At 36.0% G+C, this 18,275-nt stretch overlaps 3 protein-coding genes across 4 annotated transcripts in view; 1 reads left to right on the top strand and 2 right to left on the bottom strand.

The window, feature by feature from the left end:
• LOC118275113 (apyrase-like) overlaps positions 1-18,275 on the bottom strand; it is a 235,522-nt gene that overhangs the window by 81,445 nt on the left and 135,802 nt on the right. The gene's annotated exons all lie outside the window — the stretch shown is intronic.
• The window catches only part of LOC118274759 (uncharacterized), a 380,866-nt gene that overhangs the window by 245,131 nt on the left and 117,460 nt on the right, over positions 1-18,275 (bottom strand). The window lies entirely within an intron of this gene.
• Positions 9,894-18,182, top strand: LOC118274758 (alpha-tocopherol transfer protein-like). The gene is made up of 6 exons (XM_035592452.2): positions 9,894-10,104; positions 13,879-14,035; positions 14,444-14,561; positions 14,914-15,048; positions 15,710-15,923; positions 17,709-18,182. Exons 1-6 carry the CDS (start codon positions 9,942-9,944, stop codon positions 17,861-17,863), a joined length of 942 nt encoding a protein of 313 aa, XP_035448345.2. The 5' UTR covers positions 9,894-9,941; the 3' UTR covers positions 17,864-18,182.

Genomic DNA, 18,275 nt, shown 5'->3' with positions numbered 1-18,275 from the left:
TGACACCCGGGCGTTTCCTCCCGCCCAATCAGAAACAGGAACCTACCGAAGCTTCCATGTCCGGTAAGCACCTGCGTCAGGCGGTAGGTGAGGACGCCGTGGCGCCTCTCTAGCCACTCCTCAAAGAGGGGACTTACCGCTGCAATGACAGCGAGCCCAGCCCTCGGTTGCGACAGTCGCTGTTGCCATTCCGCCATGAGTGCTATGCTACGTTGCTGTGCTGTTTGGCTTCCACCAATCATTTTCATTGGTAGACATAGCTTAGCACTGGTGGAAACAGATGCAACTAAGATATGTTTTTTATATGAAAAGATGCGTGCGTGTTATTGATGCGTCAAAGTCAAAGTCAAAGTCAAAGCATTTATTTTAATTAATCCTAAATAAGGCACTTTTGAAACGTCAAATTGAATTGTCCGTCAGTCTGTCTGTCAGTGAAGCTAGGCGCTCGTTCCAAAGTGTAGCTTCGAATGGAGAAGAACGAGCAAGAAACTCCATCGTTACTCTTTTAAAAAAGAAGTTTTTTACAATTTCTCTGATACACTATTTATCTATTGTATACAATATATGTATGAACAATGTAATTACAATACGTCAAAACTAACGGGACAATAAAACCAATTTGTAAAGAAAATAAAATAGCGGGTTATTTCAAACATAGTGCCCACATATGTACACTTACAATTTTGAAATAATGCTTCTATACAAATAATAATAATATATAATTTAATCTTTCACATAAAAAAAATATCTGCTTGATGCCACAGGATCCCTAGACTGCATTGGAATAAATAAATACTTTAAGTTAACGTGTAACTAGTGATCGTATTTGAGCATTTTTATCCTCAATATAACGTGTTAGGGATGTATGCTATTGATGGCTTCCTTTCTATCGATATATCGCATACTTGAGCAACGCATTTTCTCTAGTATCAGTAGCAACGGTCACATAGTTTCACAAGTTAGCTATAAATTATATACTTGCAGCATAGCTATAGTACATCTCTGGTGGAAAAGCACACTTACATCCTAAACCTGCGTAGTTAGGTAACTATGTGTTTTGCAGACTGAATTTTAATCAGTTCTAAGGAAATACATATAACGTCATTGCCGAATATAATGGGTTATTGGAAAAATATTTGCAACCTCTCAGAAACGGCGACCCATAAAATATAAAAAAAAAACATTGTAATGTACAAAAACAGTCTTTTTTGTGGTAACTCAAAAAAAAACATCCGATTTTGGGTCAAAACAAAATAATATACCATTTTTATGGTATAAGCCGGTAAACCAGCAGACGGATCACACGACGGGCATGATGGTAAACAATCGCCGCCGCCCATGGACGTTTGAAACACCATAGGCGTTACAAGTGCATTGCCGGCCCTTTGGGGGTTAGGAATTTAAGGGTTGTTGGGTAATCGGGGATTGGGAAGATTAGAAAGGGGGGAATTGGGCCTCCGGTAACCTCACTCACACAATGGTACACAACACAAGCGTTGTTTCACGTCGGTTTTCGGTGAGGCCGGGGTATCACTGTGGTCGAGCCGGCCCATTCGTGCCGAAGCATGGCTCTCCCACACTTGACTTATTTATTCCAATGTTCTTTTATACGATTGGTACCTAAAAGAGACTAATTTTAACACAGAGCAGCCACACACTATGTTTGAAATAACTTACAAAAACAAGGCTCCCATAATAATATTCAAATTCATACGCTATTTATAGCCCATAACGAAATAATAATTTCGTTCTAAAAACTAATCATGACGCATTTCATTTTATGTTTTACGAACTAGAAAAAAAATGAAACAAGCTATACTGGTGTCGATGACCTTGGGTATACTTAACTTAGCTATGTATACCCAAGGTTCCTACGTACGTAGGATCTGCGGACTACCTAACGGGTTACCGGGGCTCTGGCTCGAAAAGCAGCAGTAAGAACGGGGTGGTTTTTAGTCCGTAAGATACCGAAACTCCCTCTCGTCTCACCTAAGGCGGGAGAAGCCATTAGATGATTTTCCCCCCTCAAAAAAAAGGCACGTATGATCTGCGGACTACCTAACGGGTTACCGGGGCTCCGGCTCGAAAAGCAGGAGTAGAAACAGGGTGGTTTTTAGTCAGTAAGAGTCTGACACTGCCCTCTCGCCTTACGCGATGCGGGAGAATTCATTGGATGTTGTTCCCCCTTCAAAAAAATTAAAAATTAATATAATAAAAGCGTAGCAGTTGGCGTTCCATTGTCTCTGTCTACCCCCATGAGAGACAGACGTGAGGTTATGTTGTATGTATGTATAAAATAAAGTACTACTTTCGATTTTGAAAATGAATTAATTTACGATAAATCTGGAGAAAGAGATTGATGGAACGATGATCTTGACAAGGAAACTATATGGAAATTACGATAGATCTGAAAACAGACGTAACATCAACATAGTAACTAACCTGAAGGTATGATATTGTAATGGCGTCCTCTTGTATATTATTATTATTAGATAATTAATCTATTTAAAGGCATTTCTATAATATACAGATAAAAATGACGCGCATAAATGATATCCTTTATGAAAGCGTATGAGTAACGAAGCAATAAATTAATATTAAGTATGAATTGAATATTTTTATTTCTTTACGATGACATTCCAGAGCATTCATAACAAGTTATAGCGGTACATAGATAGACAAACGTCAGAGCTGACCTTTCAAATTATGCCAACCATAGGTGATGATGCATTATCAAAACGATAATTTTGTAGAAAGTTGAAATTGAAAATCTATACTAATACTATAATATAATATATAATATAATTATAATGTCTAATTTATAATAATATAACCATAAATCTAGCTTCACGTCCGGCTTGACCACCTAAGCCACGTGGGGGGCGGACGCTGTTAACTGTTAATACAGTTAAATAACTAACAGTGACCAACGAAGCTCTAGTGCACCTTCAAGATGGAGAGAGAAATAAGTAATTCTAGTATAGGGTCGCTTCCCGGGGGCGATCGCCGGGGCACGTCTGGAGCTGACGCTGGACGTCTCAGCATGCGAACCGTCAGTGGCTCTACGCTGAACAGGCGGGCTAGAGTCGGGGAACCTGAAAATGCAACAGCCGAACACAACCGTCACGCCGAGGATGCTTTGCAATGCGGGTCTTTGACCCAAAGTGTTGCCGGTACCTCCGCACTTCAGACCACGACAAGTTCAGAAGATAATTTAAGAATAAGAAAGTGGTCAATAGAAGAACAACGAGAACTCATGTTTTGTTATTTTAAATCTAAAGCAGAAGGACCAGGATATCTCAAACGACTATATAATACATTTAAACAAAGAAACCCAAACAATTTTAAAGTTCATAAGCTAGATGGAAATAAGCTTTCCAATCAAGCCCGAATAATACTTAATGGTAAAGCCATATCTAAAGAAGAATTAGCTTTAATTAAAAACAAAGCAGAACAAACAGTGGATACAGTTAGCTTAATTTCCGAACACTCAACAACACTAACACCCAATAATTCTAGATCTCACACACCGATATCAATCACACAATCACCAACACCTAACACAAACTCACACACACTTGACAATATAGATAGTAGAAGAAAATGGACTACGGAAGAACAGCATGAACTAATGTTTTGTTATTTCAAAGCTAAAACTGGTGGAACGGGCTATATTAAAAGATTCTATGATTTGTTCTGCTCCCGAAACCCTGACAACCCAAAAATACATAGATTTGACGGAAATAAACTTTCAAACCAAGCTCGCACGATACTTAACCGTAGACTTATATCAGACGAAGTTTTAGCCCAAATTAAACTCAAAGTGCAGAACTCACCTATTGAACCTTTAAATGATTCCCCTGTAACAGAAATAGATTTCCAACAAGACGCAATCACGACACCTGTGCCTATTACATCACACGAAAGAACGACTATGGAAATTGAAGCAAATTCACCAACTATTAACACAGATAATACAGAAATTGTAGAGATTCATGAAGACCAACATCCTGTTATAGTAGAGTTTTTACAAATATTAGCTGAAGTTAGAGCCACCGACATTAAAGATAGAAAGTTTTTGCCGAAACCAAAATTTTCAAAATCGTTTATAGCTAACATGCAAATAATAAATAAATACCTCCCAAGTGTTTTAGAATTTGATAATTCATTACGTCACATAAACGATGTTATATATGCAGTAGCTCGTACTTTGATTAAAATCAACAACCAGACTCCATATACATTAAACAATAAACCGAAACCCAAAAAAGACCCCCCTTGGAAATTAAGAATTAAAAATAAAATAGAAGATTTTAGAAAAGAACTAGGTAGGTTAACAGAAATTAGAAGTGGAATAAATAGTAGGAAAATAAATAACATTAAAAATAAACTATTCGATAAATACAATATTTTCAGTGACAATGATCGTGATAATACTATGGAAATAATAAAACAAAAAATTAAAGCACTATCCGCTAGACTAAAAAGATACGACGACATAGATAAAAGAAAAACGCAAAACATAATGTTTCAGGAGAACCAACATAAATTCTACAAGTCACTTTCAGAACATAATAATACTATAAACAGTTTACCGACGAAAGACGAAATACAACATTTCTGGGCATCAATACTATCACAACCCATTAGTTACAATAAAAACGCGGAATGGATTACAGAAATAGAAACAGCAATGAGCAATATTGAAGAGACAAATCTGGATGAAATAGGTTTAGATAAACTACGAATTGCATTGAGGAAGATACACAATTGGAAAACACCAGGTGTTTTGCAGTTCCCGTTTTATTATATTCATTTGGAGTAGTCAATTACAAAAGTTCGGATTTAAAAAATATAGATGTAAAAACTAGGAAAATTTTAAACATGAACAAAGCACACCATCAAAAAGCGGATTTAGATAGATTATATTTACCAATAGAAACAGGAGGCAGAGGGCTGATAAATATAGAAATGTTGCACAAAACACAAATAATTAAATACCAACAATATTTAGAACGTGAAACAGACTACATTATAAAAACAATAACTATGCATGATAAAACTAGAGATAAATATTCGATAGATAAGGAAGCAAAAGAAAATAGAATAGAATTTAAAATAAATAATAATACAATATGTACAGATAGCGAAATAAAGTCTGCTAAAATAAAATACACAATAGGAAAATGGAAAGCTAAACCTCTACACGGACAGTTTTACAGATAGATAAAGAAAACATAGATACCAATTACTCGTTTAGATGGCTCAAAAAGCAGGCAATATCTCCCTCACAAGAAGCATCCATATTCTCATTACAAGATCAAGCCATTGTCACCAGGCAGCACGAAAGAGACGTGCTTAAGAGAGCGGTGGACGGGAAGTGCCGGCTATGTGGTGTCAAAGACGAGACCGCACAACACATTATGGCGGGCTGCGAGCAGCTGGCTGGCACCTATTACACCAGGAGACACAATAACGTGGTGCAGTACGTGTACTGGACCCTCCTCAAAAAACACAACATGGAAACAACCAGCTTATGGTGGAAAGAACAGCTCACTCAACCACAAGTCAAAGAAAATGATACAGCCAAAATAATGTGGGAGATTCCAGTTCAGACAGATGTCACAGTTACGCACAATAGACCAGATATTATTTACATAAATAAAAAAGATAACAAAACATATTTAATAGATATAACAGTACCATCAGATTACAATATAGGAGCCAAAGAAATAGAAAAACTAAGTAAATATCATTTATTACAAAAAGAAATAACCCGGTTATGGAACACACAAGCACAAGTCGTACCCATAGTCATAGGAGCGTCCGGAATGGTAGCTAAAAGTATCCACAAATATTGCACACAGTTAGACTCCAACATTAACATACACATCATACAGAAACAAGCAGCCATCCATACAACCACCATCCTCACTAAAGTTTTAGGGAATACAATATAGGGGCAACTACCCAATTGCTAGCACTGCACCAAATTATCAGCACTCTGAATAAATCGACCAATTCTAAGGTTTTCACTTACTAATTTGGGTTTCCACACTTATAAATAAATAAATGTATGTTTTTGGAATCCTGCTATTGGGAAAATCATACTTTGAGACCTCAAATTGATGGAAATTATGTAAACAAACATTTGTGTCTTGCAGTTTCTTCTGTTTTTGCCAGTTTCTTGTGATCGCCGTTAAGGTCACGTGTTTACATTTTATGATATATCGTATCTTTTACAAATTTAATATTGAAACTAATGATTTCTCTGATATTTGAGATAATTTTTGATGATAATCTGAAGAATAGAATTTGAGGTTTTGGTGATTAATTGGTAAAATAGGTAGTGTTGATAAATGGATCGAATATTTTGTAAATTCTAAATTATCAGCACTGGTGATGATAAATGGAAAAAAGTACATAAATACTAATTTCATATTTTTTTATGTAAATTATGTTTATTTTATGCAAAGAATTGATTTTGCTTTGTAAAACTAGTTTATACCATCAAAATCCAAATGTTAGCATGGTGCTGATAATTGGATCAGAAGCATGCTGATAAATTGGTTTCCCTAGAATATCATCATCTCTTCTTATTTCTTTCTATTTATTTTTTCTCTTCTTATTTTTTGTTTTATTACCAGTATTATTAGCAGAGATTTTGTAGATGGTATGCAAGCTACGACAACTTTAGAGATTATTTTAGTAGTGCGCAATTGGTATGTCTTGATAATCAACAATATTTACTAACACCAGTCAGATTACAGGACATTTTAATTACTGAAAAACCATCTGAACGGAAAGGTGTTAAAAAAAAGAGATTTACTTGGCCATCGTACGTAGGTAATCGTGCAATAGACCATCGTAATTCATTGTCATGAAATAGACTAAACAATTTAATACGAGAAATGTCAACAAAAGTAGGTATACTTGTGTTTTCATGCGATGGCCAAGTCAATCTATTTTATTTAAAACGTAAAATTAATGTAATATTGATATGATAACAATTTACATTATAACCTAAGACAGAAGGTCTCTTAAGTAGGGACTAAATAAAATAACCGACTTGGTATTACTTACATGGATCTCACATTTTTTTACGATACATAATAAACTGACGAGGTGCGCGACTTGGATTTTTTTACAGAATGTTTTTGATGGTATCTCACTTCTTTTTGTAGATTCAATTATTTCATTAAACAATAAAATGTAACTGCATCAATAACTTTGTAATCTCATACATTTATATGGGTTTACAAAGTTATTGGTGTGATGAAATTGTAACTGTATCAATAACTTTGTAACCCCATAAATTTTTATAGGATTACAAAGTTATTGATGCAGTTGATGTATCTAAAAAACTGGACTGAATTTACAAAGTATTTGATTTTCCCCTGATTTAGGTACTAAATACTAATTTTATGCAAAAATTTTAAGCTTCTATGTCTGTTAAAAGTGCTTTATACTTTTGATGATCAGTCAGTCAGTGACAAAATTTCGAAACTTTAACATGTTATAATTCTTAAAGAATTGGTTGAAATTTAATGAAAATTAAAATAAACTATTTTTGTACAATGCTTGCTTAATATCTGAAAATTCAAGCTTATTGTTTTATCCACAATGAAGTTATAGGCGATCGAAATTGGCCTGAATGGCTTCGAGAAAAGGATGGTACGGCCGAGACGCTTTTTTTTGCTCGACTTATACAGATAAAAGTATTATTAGTTTATAAGTAATTATTTTGTTACCTACTTACTAACTATGTAAAAAATAAATTAAAACAGGTTTTAATAATGTAACTAATTTTTTTAATGCAATTCCTAACAGTGATAGTGAGGTGCTGATAATTGGGTTGCTCTATGCTAGTAATTGGTGGAGATGGTGCCAGTAAATGGTGACAGACCCATTTTTTATTCTTACTTGTCTAAATAATCTTGGATAGAGGTCAATCATGTTTTTCTTTTATTATTGTCTTCCTTATTAAATATTATAACTATAAAATTTACCTTAACGGGTGAAAGCCTTTTTTTCACAATAATAAATTGACTTAAATTAGGACTAACTCTTAAAGTGCTGATAATTGGGTAGTTTACCCTACGTCGATAGGGAACGCGATCCTCCTCTTCCTTGAGGGTCTCAGGGCGGGAGGATTGTGGAATACCGACTCTCACGAGTCGTGATGTAAGGCTTTACACCACATTATCTATACTTATAATAAATCTGTAGAGAGGTCAATTCTGTACATGAAATATATTTCCAAAATAACTATCAGTGGGTGATTAGTGATCGATACTGACGCCAAAAATGCAATCAGAAATTTTTTTGTCTGTCTGTCTGTCTGTCTGTCTGTATGTTCTTTATAGAAACAAAAACCACTCGACAGATTTCAACGAAACTTGGTACAATTGTTCTTCATACTCCTGGGCAGGTTATAGTATACTTTTCATCACGCTACGATCAATAGGAGCAGAGCAGTGAAGGGAAATGTTGGCAAAACAGGAGAACTTACTCCATTTTTTAAGCTTCCGTCGCGTGTACAGCCTTAATGGTTAAAGCTACACAGAAATCATGTATGACGGAAATGTTCTCCTTAAAATTGTTTAAAAAATATTCCACGACAGCAAATGTCTATCTTTTATGGTTGACTCACAATAACACGTATAAATCCCGATAGCTTAGCAGTTTGGAGCTTTCTGATTATATTTGTCTACTCTTACGTTTATAACGCTCTTATTCATTCATATTATAATAAATCTGTAGAAGGGTCAATTCTGTACTTTGAACATATTGAAAGAATAAAATATAGCAGGGGGTGTGTTGGATTGATACCAAACCCAAATATGTGATTAAATTTTTTTTTGTCTGTCTGTATGTTCAGGCATCACGTAAAAACGGTTCCACTTCGATGAAACTTGGTATAATTATGCCTTATTATCCTGGTCATAAAATAGGATACTTTTTATCATAGAAAAAAATCTTTATTTTTCAGTTTCATTCTACAGAACGCGAGCTCAACAGCAGTAGCTCAATAGAGTGATCTCCTTAATTATTATGGGCCTTGCCGTATTTGGGTCCAATAGATATTTATAAGATGTCATTGTCAGAGTTACACAAAATGTAGAAATAAAACTTCCACTCGAAGACCGACATCCGCGCGGACGGAGTCGCGGGCGGAAGCTAGTATATAATAATATTATTAATATAATATATACTAATATTATAAAGCTGAAGAGTTTCTTTGTTTGAACGCGCTAATCTTTGGAACTACTGGTCCGAATTGAATAATTCTTTTTGTGTTGGATAGTGCATTTATCGAGGAAGGTTATGGGCTATAAAACATCACGCTATAACCAATAGAAGCCAAGCGGAGCGGGCGAAACCGCGCGGAAGTAGTTAGTAAAAGAAGAAAAGTCCACCTCAACCCTTGGGTTTGGGCTTTTATTCCCTTGGGGAATAAAAAGTGACGTCACAATTAGTCATACAATATATGCAACATCACGCCTTTTATCCTCAAAGGGGTAGGCAGAGGTACTCATTACAACACGTAATACCATTGTACAATGTACACTCACTTTTCATTCTATATGTTATAAGTCCCATGTAATAGGAGGTGAGCCTATTGCCATATACCGGGCCCAATTTCAGACAACCGTGCTACTACTGAGAAATTTTTCGAAACCTCGAAAAAAGGCCCAATAATATTTTGCCCAACTAGGGAATCGAACCCGAGACCCCTTGCCCAGCAGACCTGCGACCACTTAATCAACGAAGCAATCTAACAATAACAATCCATATTATAAAACGTAGGTCTTGGTGGCTCTTAAAACGAGTTTCGAACATACATAATAGGACAAAATATTATATGTAGTTAGATAAAACACACATTTAACCAATCTCATTCAGTTTACTGTGAGTAGCCGATCAAGTGACTGGATAAAATGGTGTCAGTGCTACAAGATGGACTTCTGCAATTTCACCCAGACACTCTGGAACAAGTGAGAAGGGAGTTGAACCTGGATAAAAATGGAAGAATGGATGATGCCGTGAATCTTCTGGAAGAATGGGTGAAAAAGCAACAGCATTTTGTCAAAAAGGATTTTTGTAAGTACTATTAATATTTTCTACTTATAAAATATAAATAAATAAATGATATTTATTTTAGTAACTTGGTTATATTTGTTTATATATGTTATATATAAGATCAAGATAACACTTTTACACATTAATATTTAAAATAACTGGTTGAGGCCGGATATTATTATATTATTTAATGTTGTATAAACATAATTTTAATTGTATTATTTATTACGTAAATATTTACAGATAGTTATCTTATGTTTGTTTATAATAATAATTGCTTGTATTTAGCTAATTAAGAATATGCACAGATAAAATAATTAAAAAAATAAAGACCACAATAAATTGTTTACAATATAACAAATATGACAAAGAGCAAAGAGTAAGAAAAAAATTATACAAGCAGTGCTAACCCATATAAAGTGTTAATTTTTTTTAAGACTTATCTCAGGTATACGTGGTATTTATTTATAACAGAAGTGGCTTAATCATATTAATAATATTTGTGTTATGTTATCATTCATTTCTGTAATCTCCATACATAAAAATCAATTGCAGTTCGTTAGCCTCACTAAAACTCAAGAACGGCTGGACCGATTTGGCTAATTTTGGTCTTGAAATAATATATGGACGTCCAGGGCAGGTTTAAAACGCGAGAACAATGTAATGTTTTAGGCGGTATGAACTTTGCCAGTCCAGCTAGTAAGTAGGTATATAAAATTAACAATACCAATATAATTTTATTTTACTTTTTAAATTATTTATCACACTAATATTATAAATGTTTGTCTGTCAATTACGCTGAAACTACTGAACGGATTTTGATGAAATTTGGTATACAGACAGATTATGAGCTGACTTGGGTGATAGGATACTTTTTATCTGACGGGAACGCAGGTGAAGTCGCTGGCAGTAGCTAGTTTATTTATATATGCTTTATGGTACACATATATTATGAAATGCGTAGGTTACATACATTTTAAGTAATATGCGTACAATGGTTGGTCTTATCTCGAAATTAATTATTCGTATAATTCATGTAGTATTACCATTAGTGTACAAATTACATAATACATTAATTAAAAATGCTATGACGTGCAAACTACGACAGAAAAACTGCAATAAAAAATGTAAGGTATATTAAAAATTTAAGTGTGGGGCAGCCATGCTTCGGCACGAATGGGCCATCTCGACCGGAGTGATACCACGGCCTCACCGAAAACGGACGTGAAACAACGCTTGCGTTGTGTTTCGTTGTATGAGTAAAGTTACTGGAGGCCTAATTCCCCTTCCCACTCCCCGATTCTTTAACAACCCTTAAATTAAATTACAAACCCCCCTGAGGCCGGCAACGCACTTGTCTTCTCTGGTGTTTTGGGTTTCCATGGGCTGCGGTCATTGCTTACCACCAGGTAGCCTGTCTGCTTGTTTACTGGCTTAAACCATAAAAAATAACAGTTTACCTGAACAGTTTATATCGAAATTGTGATTGAACTTTTTTGTTTGCAATTCAATAAATAATATAACTAATTTGTATAAAATGCACATAAATTATAATTTACCTGCATCGGAGACAAAAAATAATGTTTATGTCGAATAAAAACTAATCGAAAACAACAACCCACGCACACACAAACAAACATTTTAGGTTAGTATCAATAACAAACGGTTGTTGACATACAGTAGGAGTAGGAACGGGGTGGTTTTTAGTTAATAAGAGTCTGACACTCCTTCTCGCCTCGCACAGGGCGAGAGAAGTCATTGGCCATCAAGCCAAAAATCGGTCGTTAACAGGGGGTTCTGTTCTTTGACTTTGCGAAAGCCTTCGACAAAGTCTGGCACAATGGCCTGATCTTCAAGCTATAGCAACAGGGCGTGTTAAACCGTCTCGTGCTAATCTTGAGAGATTTTTTGTCGAACACATCCTTCCGATATCACATCGAAGGGACACTTTCCACCTCTCACCTAAAGAGGGCTGGCGTTCCGCAAGGAGTTGTACTGTCTCCCGTTCTCTTCACACTGTACAACAGTGACATAGCGTCCCAGCTCCGGGTAGAGATCTCCTTGTTTGCAGACTACACGGCGAACTACTCACTTCACTACTCGGGACACAATCCCTCCTGCAACACTCTTACTCGCCATCTCCGCAGCCAGTCTCGGCGACTAGTTTCTAATTATAATTTGAAATTGCCCCGCAATGAGTAAGCGTAGTGATTAATGCTCAAACTTTTTCTGGGCGAGACTTTGGTCAGCAGTGGCCATGTATAGGCTGTTAATGTGATGTTTGTCAATTTTTTTTTATTTATTCTTACATTAATACTTCTTTAGCTTCCTTCGCATTCACCAAACATGTTTTTTAATGATAGTCATAACAATAAAAAAATAAGGTCATTGTGTTTTTTTATTTGTTTTGGCTTTTTGCGTTTTACAATCTCATTACGGTGAAAGGTTATAGGCTATCTGGCATTGGCACTGGTATTCAGGAATAAAAAAAAGAACTATGTCAGTGACCAAAGTAGCTATACCTATGTGTCCGATAACAACACTGGTTAATTACTTCATTTGATTTTAAACTTAATTGCATAGTAATTAAGATGACAGTATGTATAACATGATGTCAAAGAAAAGATCTTTGAACTGACGAGAAGAAACTAAGAAAAACATTTGTTTCCTAGAGACCTAATTAGGTTACGTACTTACTACTCGCCGACAGCAAGCAGGGCGACAGCGACCTGCCCGCTAGGCGCAAGCGAAATTACGTGGTATCGCTCGTAGTCGGCGCGCCGACTAGAAGCTTGCACCTAGCGGGCGACGCGCCGTACGCTCGCTGGCAGCTAATGGTAGCCAAAAGCAGTGTAAGAGCCGAGCCGGGGCCTTCCTTGGTTTATGTAGCTTGTCCTGTTTTTTTGTTTGTTTGGGTCCAATTTAGTAATAATTGAACCCCCTTCCTGTTGTCTGATCGATCAGATATTTGGTACCTACTTCTAATTTAGGTGTCCATACAATATAAGCCCATTAAAACTGGTTTATACTATTTGTTTAATGATAGATTGCAGTTTAAGAGCAGTCAGAGCTCAAAAAACACGTAACAAAAACAGGACTTTATAATTATATAAAAACTATAATACCTAACAAATGTAATCTACATAAAAACGGCAAGTCAAAGATTATGCTCATAAAAAGGCTGCCATTCAACAATGAACTCTGTGCAATTATTTTAAGTGCCTAGTATTGTCTTGTGTGTGTGAATTAATTGCTTGAATGCTCCACTTAACCAGTTATATTTTTTTCCTTGAACCTCTGACATAACATAATCTAAAACAAGATAGCTTCTTATTCTCAGAAGAAAATTTTGCATTCTGTGCAATCTGATGGTGTTGTTGTGTTTTACTGTTATACTTAGTCAAATTTAATCATAAAAAATAAGCATGTCGCGGTAGTTTGGACATTTTAGAAGATTTTAGAAGCAAGAGATAATTCTAGACAAAACCTCTGTCTTTCCCATTTGCAGCGTCAAAAAAAAACCTTATAATATATTAATAACCTAACAAACTTGATGTTTCATAATACATATTTTTGAAGTGTGGGAGAGCCATGCTTCGGCACAAATGGGCCTGCTTGACCGAAGTAATACCAAGGCCTTACAGAAAACCGACGTGAAGCAACGCTTGCGTTGTGTGAGTGAGGTTACCGAAGGCCCAACAAACAACCCTTAAATTCATCACCTGATTAGTCCAATAGGTGATCCGTCTGCTCGTTTACTGGCTTATACCATAAAAAACTCTTTTCTAATTCCAGCTCGCGCCTACCTAGAGAGAACGTTGATCTCAGCCAAAGGGATGGTGGAGAGAGCAAAACAGAGGATAGACAAACTGTGCACCTTCAAAACTTTATTGCCAGAGTATTATCCAAGATCAGTATCCAAAGGACATTTTGATTCTTTAAAACCTATTGTGTGAGTATAAATTACGAACTAAAATTAAATGTTCATCACTCTTCTTGACGAAAACCATCTGATGATAAGTATTAACGGAAATGTTCAGGGGCTTTAGTACGAATTTGCTTTACGTTAAAGGATATCGAAATGAAAGCGCGTTGGGCGCTCTGATTTGTTGGTTCATTCGCGCCGGCCAATCTATTGACGATTTCGGTTAATGTAAAGAAAACTCGTAATAAGGGTAATGATAAATTCTGTTGGCTGATACTATCTACTATCTAAATTCTAAAAACTTGAAACGGGATATTTACCATGTTTCTATTCTAGTATTCCAATTCTTGTATCTCCATATTGTTAAATATAAAATATGTACCTCTACGTACAGTTTTCCTTTCTTCACATTACATCTAGCCTTTTTGTTTTCAGACAATATGCACTCTTACCCAGACTAACTAAGGAACATTATCGCGCGTCACTGTTCAACGTGAAATCCGATGATTATAACTCGGAACACATTCATCTTTTCTACAAATATGTTGTAATGGTAAGTTTCATTGAAGCTGCTCAATCAGATTACCAAACGTGGTATCGTTTCGGTATCGTGAAACGTAAAATAAACTGAATTATTTTGAGGTGGTTTCCCTTTCGACATGGGCATTTTGCCATCTTGTTTTTGCGATTTTGGCATGGCATTACGCGCCGTAGTGCTACCCATTTGCAACCTACCCCTTTTAGGATAAAAGGCGTGACGTTACGACGACGATATTATATTTTTATAATTATCAGCAATTTCACTTTAAGCATGTTAGCATAACTATATCGTTAGTTTTATACAGCCCTCATTAAAGCCATTAAAAATTACTCATATATAATATTTTGCAAAATGTTTGTTTCAGATATGTGAATATATTAAAATAAACGACTACAATAATGGATTTGTAGTTACACTGGACTTCAGGGACGCAAATATTCTTACTTTCGTGACAAAATGTACACCGATGGATTTACGACAAGTCATCACTTTAATGACGGTCAGTATCGAATATACTTTTCTTTTCTTTCTATCTTTTTCTATTGGAAAGTCCATTTATTGTGTAAGGTTATATGCTAAAAAACATGCCCCTGTGGTCAATAAGTGAAACTGTTCGTGAGTAGCTATTAGGCACCTCTACATTTTAAAGTGACTCCTAATAAAATATAAAAGCAACAGGTCCACAAGCAGATTGCTCACAGTTTTAAATATATTAACCTACTTATTGCATTGGGTTTATTAATACCATTACAACTTGTAAATTAAAAGATGATGTCGATAGTGTCAATGATGTTTTTAATTTCTACTAAACACTATTATTTCTATCGTGACTATGTTTAACTGAATATTTGGAACCAATGAGCTACAGAAATTATCTGCCTATACTAATGTATCAGTGATCAAGGGGTTCAACAAAATAAGCCTCTTAAGGCTACAGAACCCTGTAGCTACTATGTAGCTATTTTTTCGATGTCAGGGGAAATTTTCGGCTTAGCTTTTTGGGGAGAAAGTCTAGGTAGTGTGAAATTTTTGCCTCACTATAACCAAGCCGGCGGCCATTCTGACACTGGGTCCTCTAATAGACATACTCCACCACGGTGCAAGACCTGTTATGGTACATTCCAGTACATTACTATCTAACAATATTATTTTCATTCCAGGAAGGCTACGGGATTCGGATAAAGCAGATCCATCTAATAACAGAATCGAAAATGCTGGACACACTAGTCAGTTTTCTCAAACAAGTCCTAAGTACTAAATTAGCAGGAAGAATACATATGCACAAAAATCTTGATACTCTCTACGAATTCGTACCAAAGGATATACTGCCTGTGGAGTATGGTGGAACTGAGAAGCCTCTGCAGGTCCTTTCTGGTAAGGAATTTTCACTTTTGATGCTATTTTAAGGAGGGAAAATCATCCAATAACTTCTTTCGCCTTAGGCGAGGGAGGTTGGTGAGGTGAGGTGGGCGCCTTCGAGAGGGAGTGTCAGACTCTTACTGACTAAAAACCACCCCGTTCCTACTGACCGCTAGATTTATCGGGGCTCCGGCTCGAAGGGCAGCGCAGTCCGTAGCTTTGGATCAGGACTTTTTGATGTTATCAGTAGCAACAACGTTCACAGTGATTGCCCTAATATTGTAAATTGAGCGATCGATGGTGTGAAGAGATAAAAATACGAAGTCAAAGTAAAATTCAAATATTTTTTTCAATTGAACCTTAAATAGTAATTTGTCCATCAGTGAAGCTAGGTGCTCGTTCCAAAGTGTAGTATGTGAAAAGGCTCTTACAGTCTTGCAACATCTACATCTATTCGTCCTAAATTCATCATTACGTTCAGGCCCTATCACAAAAGATTTGCAACACAACTGATGATAGGGTTTTGTCAAATTTAACATTTCGTATACCCCTATCCACCACCACCGACTGCCTCGTTAGTCAAGTGGTCGCAAGTGCGACTGCCGTACAAGGGGTCTCGTTTTCGGTACCCGGGTTTTTAAAATTTCTCAGTAGGAGCACGGAGTCTGGAATTGTGTCCAGTATATGGCAATAGGCTCACCCCCTATTACATGGGATTTGTAACACCAAATAGTGAAAAGAGGGTGTACATTGTGGGCATTACGTGTCGTAATGAGCACCTCTGCCCACTCCTTCGGAGATAAAAGGCGTCACGTTGCTGCTACCCTATCCACCTCTTAAAAAAGTTCCTATATTAATTGTATGTAATAATTACATTGAAGGTCCACATATGCTTCCAGCCATATTATATGGCCAACGAAGTAATATAATTAGCAGCGTAAAGTGGCTGCACTATCGCGCACTGCTGTACCTTATGGGAATTAATTACGTTAACTGACGTTGTTTAATGGACATGTAAATATTATGTTTTGTTTTCCCCTAAAGAAAAGCCCTGATTTACTACATAGTATAAAACAAAGTCGCTTTCTCTGTCCCCTTGTATGCTTAAATCTTCAAAACTACGCAACGGATTTTGATACGTTTTTATAATACATGCATAATATATCACCATTGCACCCATGCGAAGCTGGGGCGGGTCGTTACTTAATTTTGATCAAACAAATAAGTTTTAAGTTCCATTTCATAAGAGAGATTTTTCAAAAGGTCGCTCAAGGACTACTTTTGACAAGACCCATAAGTGACCAGATCTATCGAAAGATCAGATGCAGGAATGTTTTAGAAACTAAAGACGTTTGTTAGGGTCGTAATAGCCTCGTTGTATTTTCTGCCCCTATCACAATCACATGACACCAACATCCTTTAAGTGGCCCCCGTTGACCAAAGGCCTCTTTTCATATGGAGAAGGTTTGAGCATTAATCACCACGCTAGCGCAATGCGGGTTGGCGATTTCATACTAATAATTAGAAATTATAAGCTTAGGTTTTCTCACGATGTTTTCATTTACCGTTCATCAGTGGTGTCTAAATAATCTTAGAAAGTACGTATAACTCAGAAAAAGTCACATTGGTATTTGCCGTTGGTAGGTTTCGAAATGAGGGTGCTCATGCATGAGAAGCAGGCGTCTTAAACCTTTGGTCCATCACGACTCTATCACAACACATGGGGCTAAATAAATATGATAAAGGCAGTTTTTATGTATATTATACCAAGCAATATTAATCATTGTTTTTCAATTACAGATCAATGGCGAGAAACTTTAACATCCCAAGAATTCATGGAATACTTTGTCGAGATGAATGATGCCAAAACGGATGAATCTTGCAGACAGTCAGACAAATTCACAGAACAGTATATAGGCATGCCTGGATCCTTCAGGGCTTTGAGTGTAGATTAGACCTTAACTTATTAGTTTTAAGGCTCATTTTAATTTATCGTAGAACTGTAAAGAGGGAAGATTTTGTTTGCATTGAAATCACGCTGCCAACGGATGCACGATCTGTAAAATGAACCTGTAATTATTTGGCTTTACAGACATAAGTCTGTAATTAAAATTAAATTATTATTTTAGGCAATACCAATGGCTGTTGGATATTTAATTGTAATAAATAAATTATCAAATTAGGTATCGTACCTAATAAGATGTATATTATTTTTATGGTGACATTATTGTAATTTTTAATAAAATAATCAGAGCATTAAATGTATATTTGTAGGTTGAGGCTTTTATTTAATCAAAAATATTATAATGACGAGGTAATCGTACCCCCAAGGGAGACAGGCGTGAGGTTATGAATGTATGTATGTAA

The sequence above is a fragment of the Spodoptera frugiperda genome, chromosome 11 (assembly GCF_023101765.2).
Source record: "Spodoptera frugiperda isolate SF20-4 chromosome 11, AGI-APGP_CSIRO_Sfru_2.0, whole genome shotgun sequence".
In the NCBI taxonomy this organism is placed as follows: Eukaryota; Metazoa; Arthropoda; class Insecta; order Lepidoptera; family Noctuidae; genus Spodoptera; species Spodoptera frugiperda.
Note: the sequence above shows the minus strand (reverse complement) of the source record. Positions and strands in the feature narration are given on the sequence as shown.

Excerpts from the sequence above, each read along its gene's own strand:
- LOC118274758 (XM_035592452.2), top strand. The coding sequence starts at position 9,942 with ATGGTGTCAGTGCTACAAGATGGACTTCTGCAATTTCACCCAGACACT. Across the intron at positions 14,036-14,443 it reads GATTCTTTAAAACCTATTGT|ACAATATGCACTCTTACCCA; the intron begins GTGAGTATAAAT and ends TTTTGTTTTCAG. Across the intron at positions 15,924-17,708 it reads GCCTCTGCAGGTCCTTTCTG|ATCAATGGCGAGAAACTTTA; the intron begins GTAAGGAATTTT and ends TTTCAATTACAG.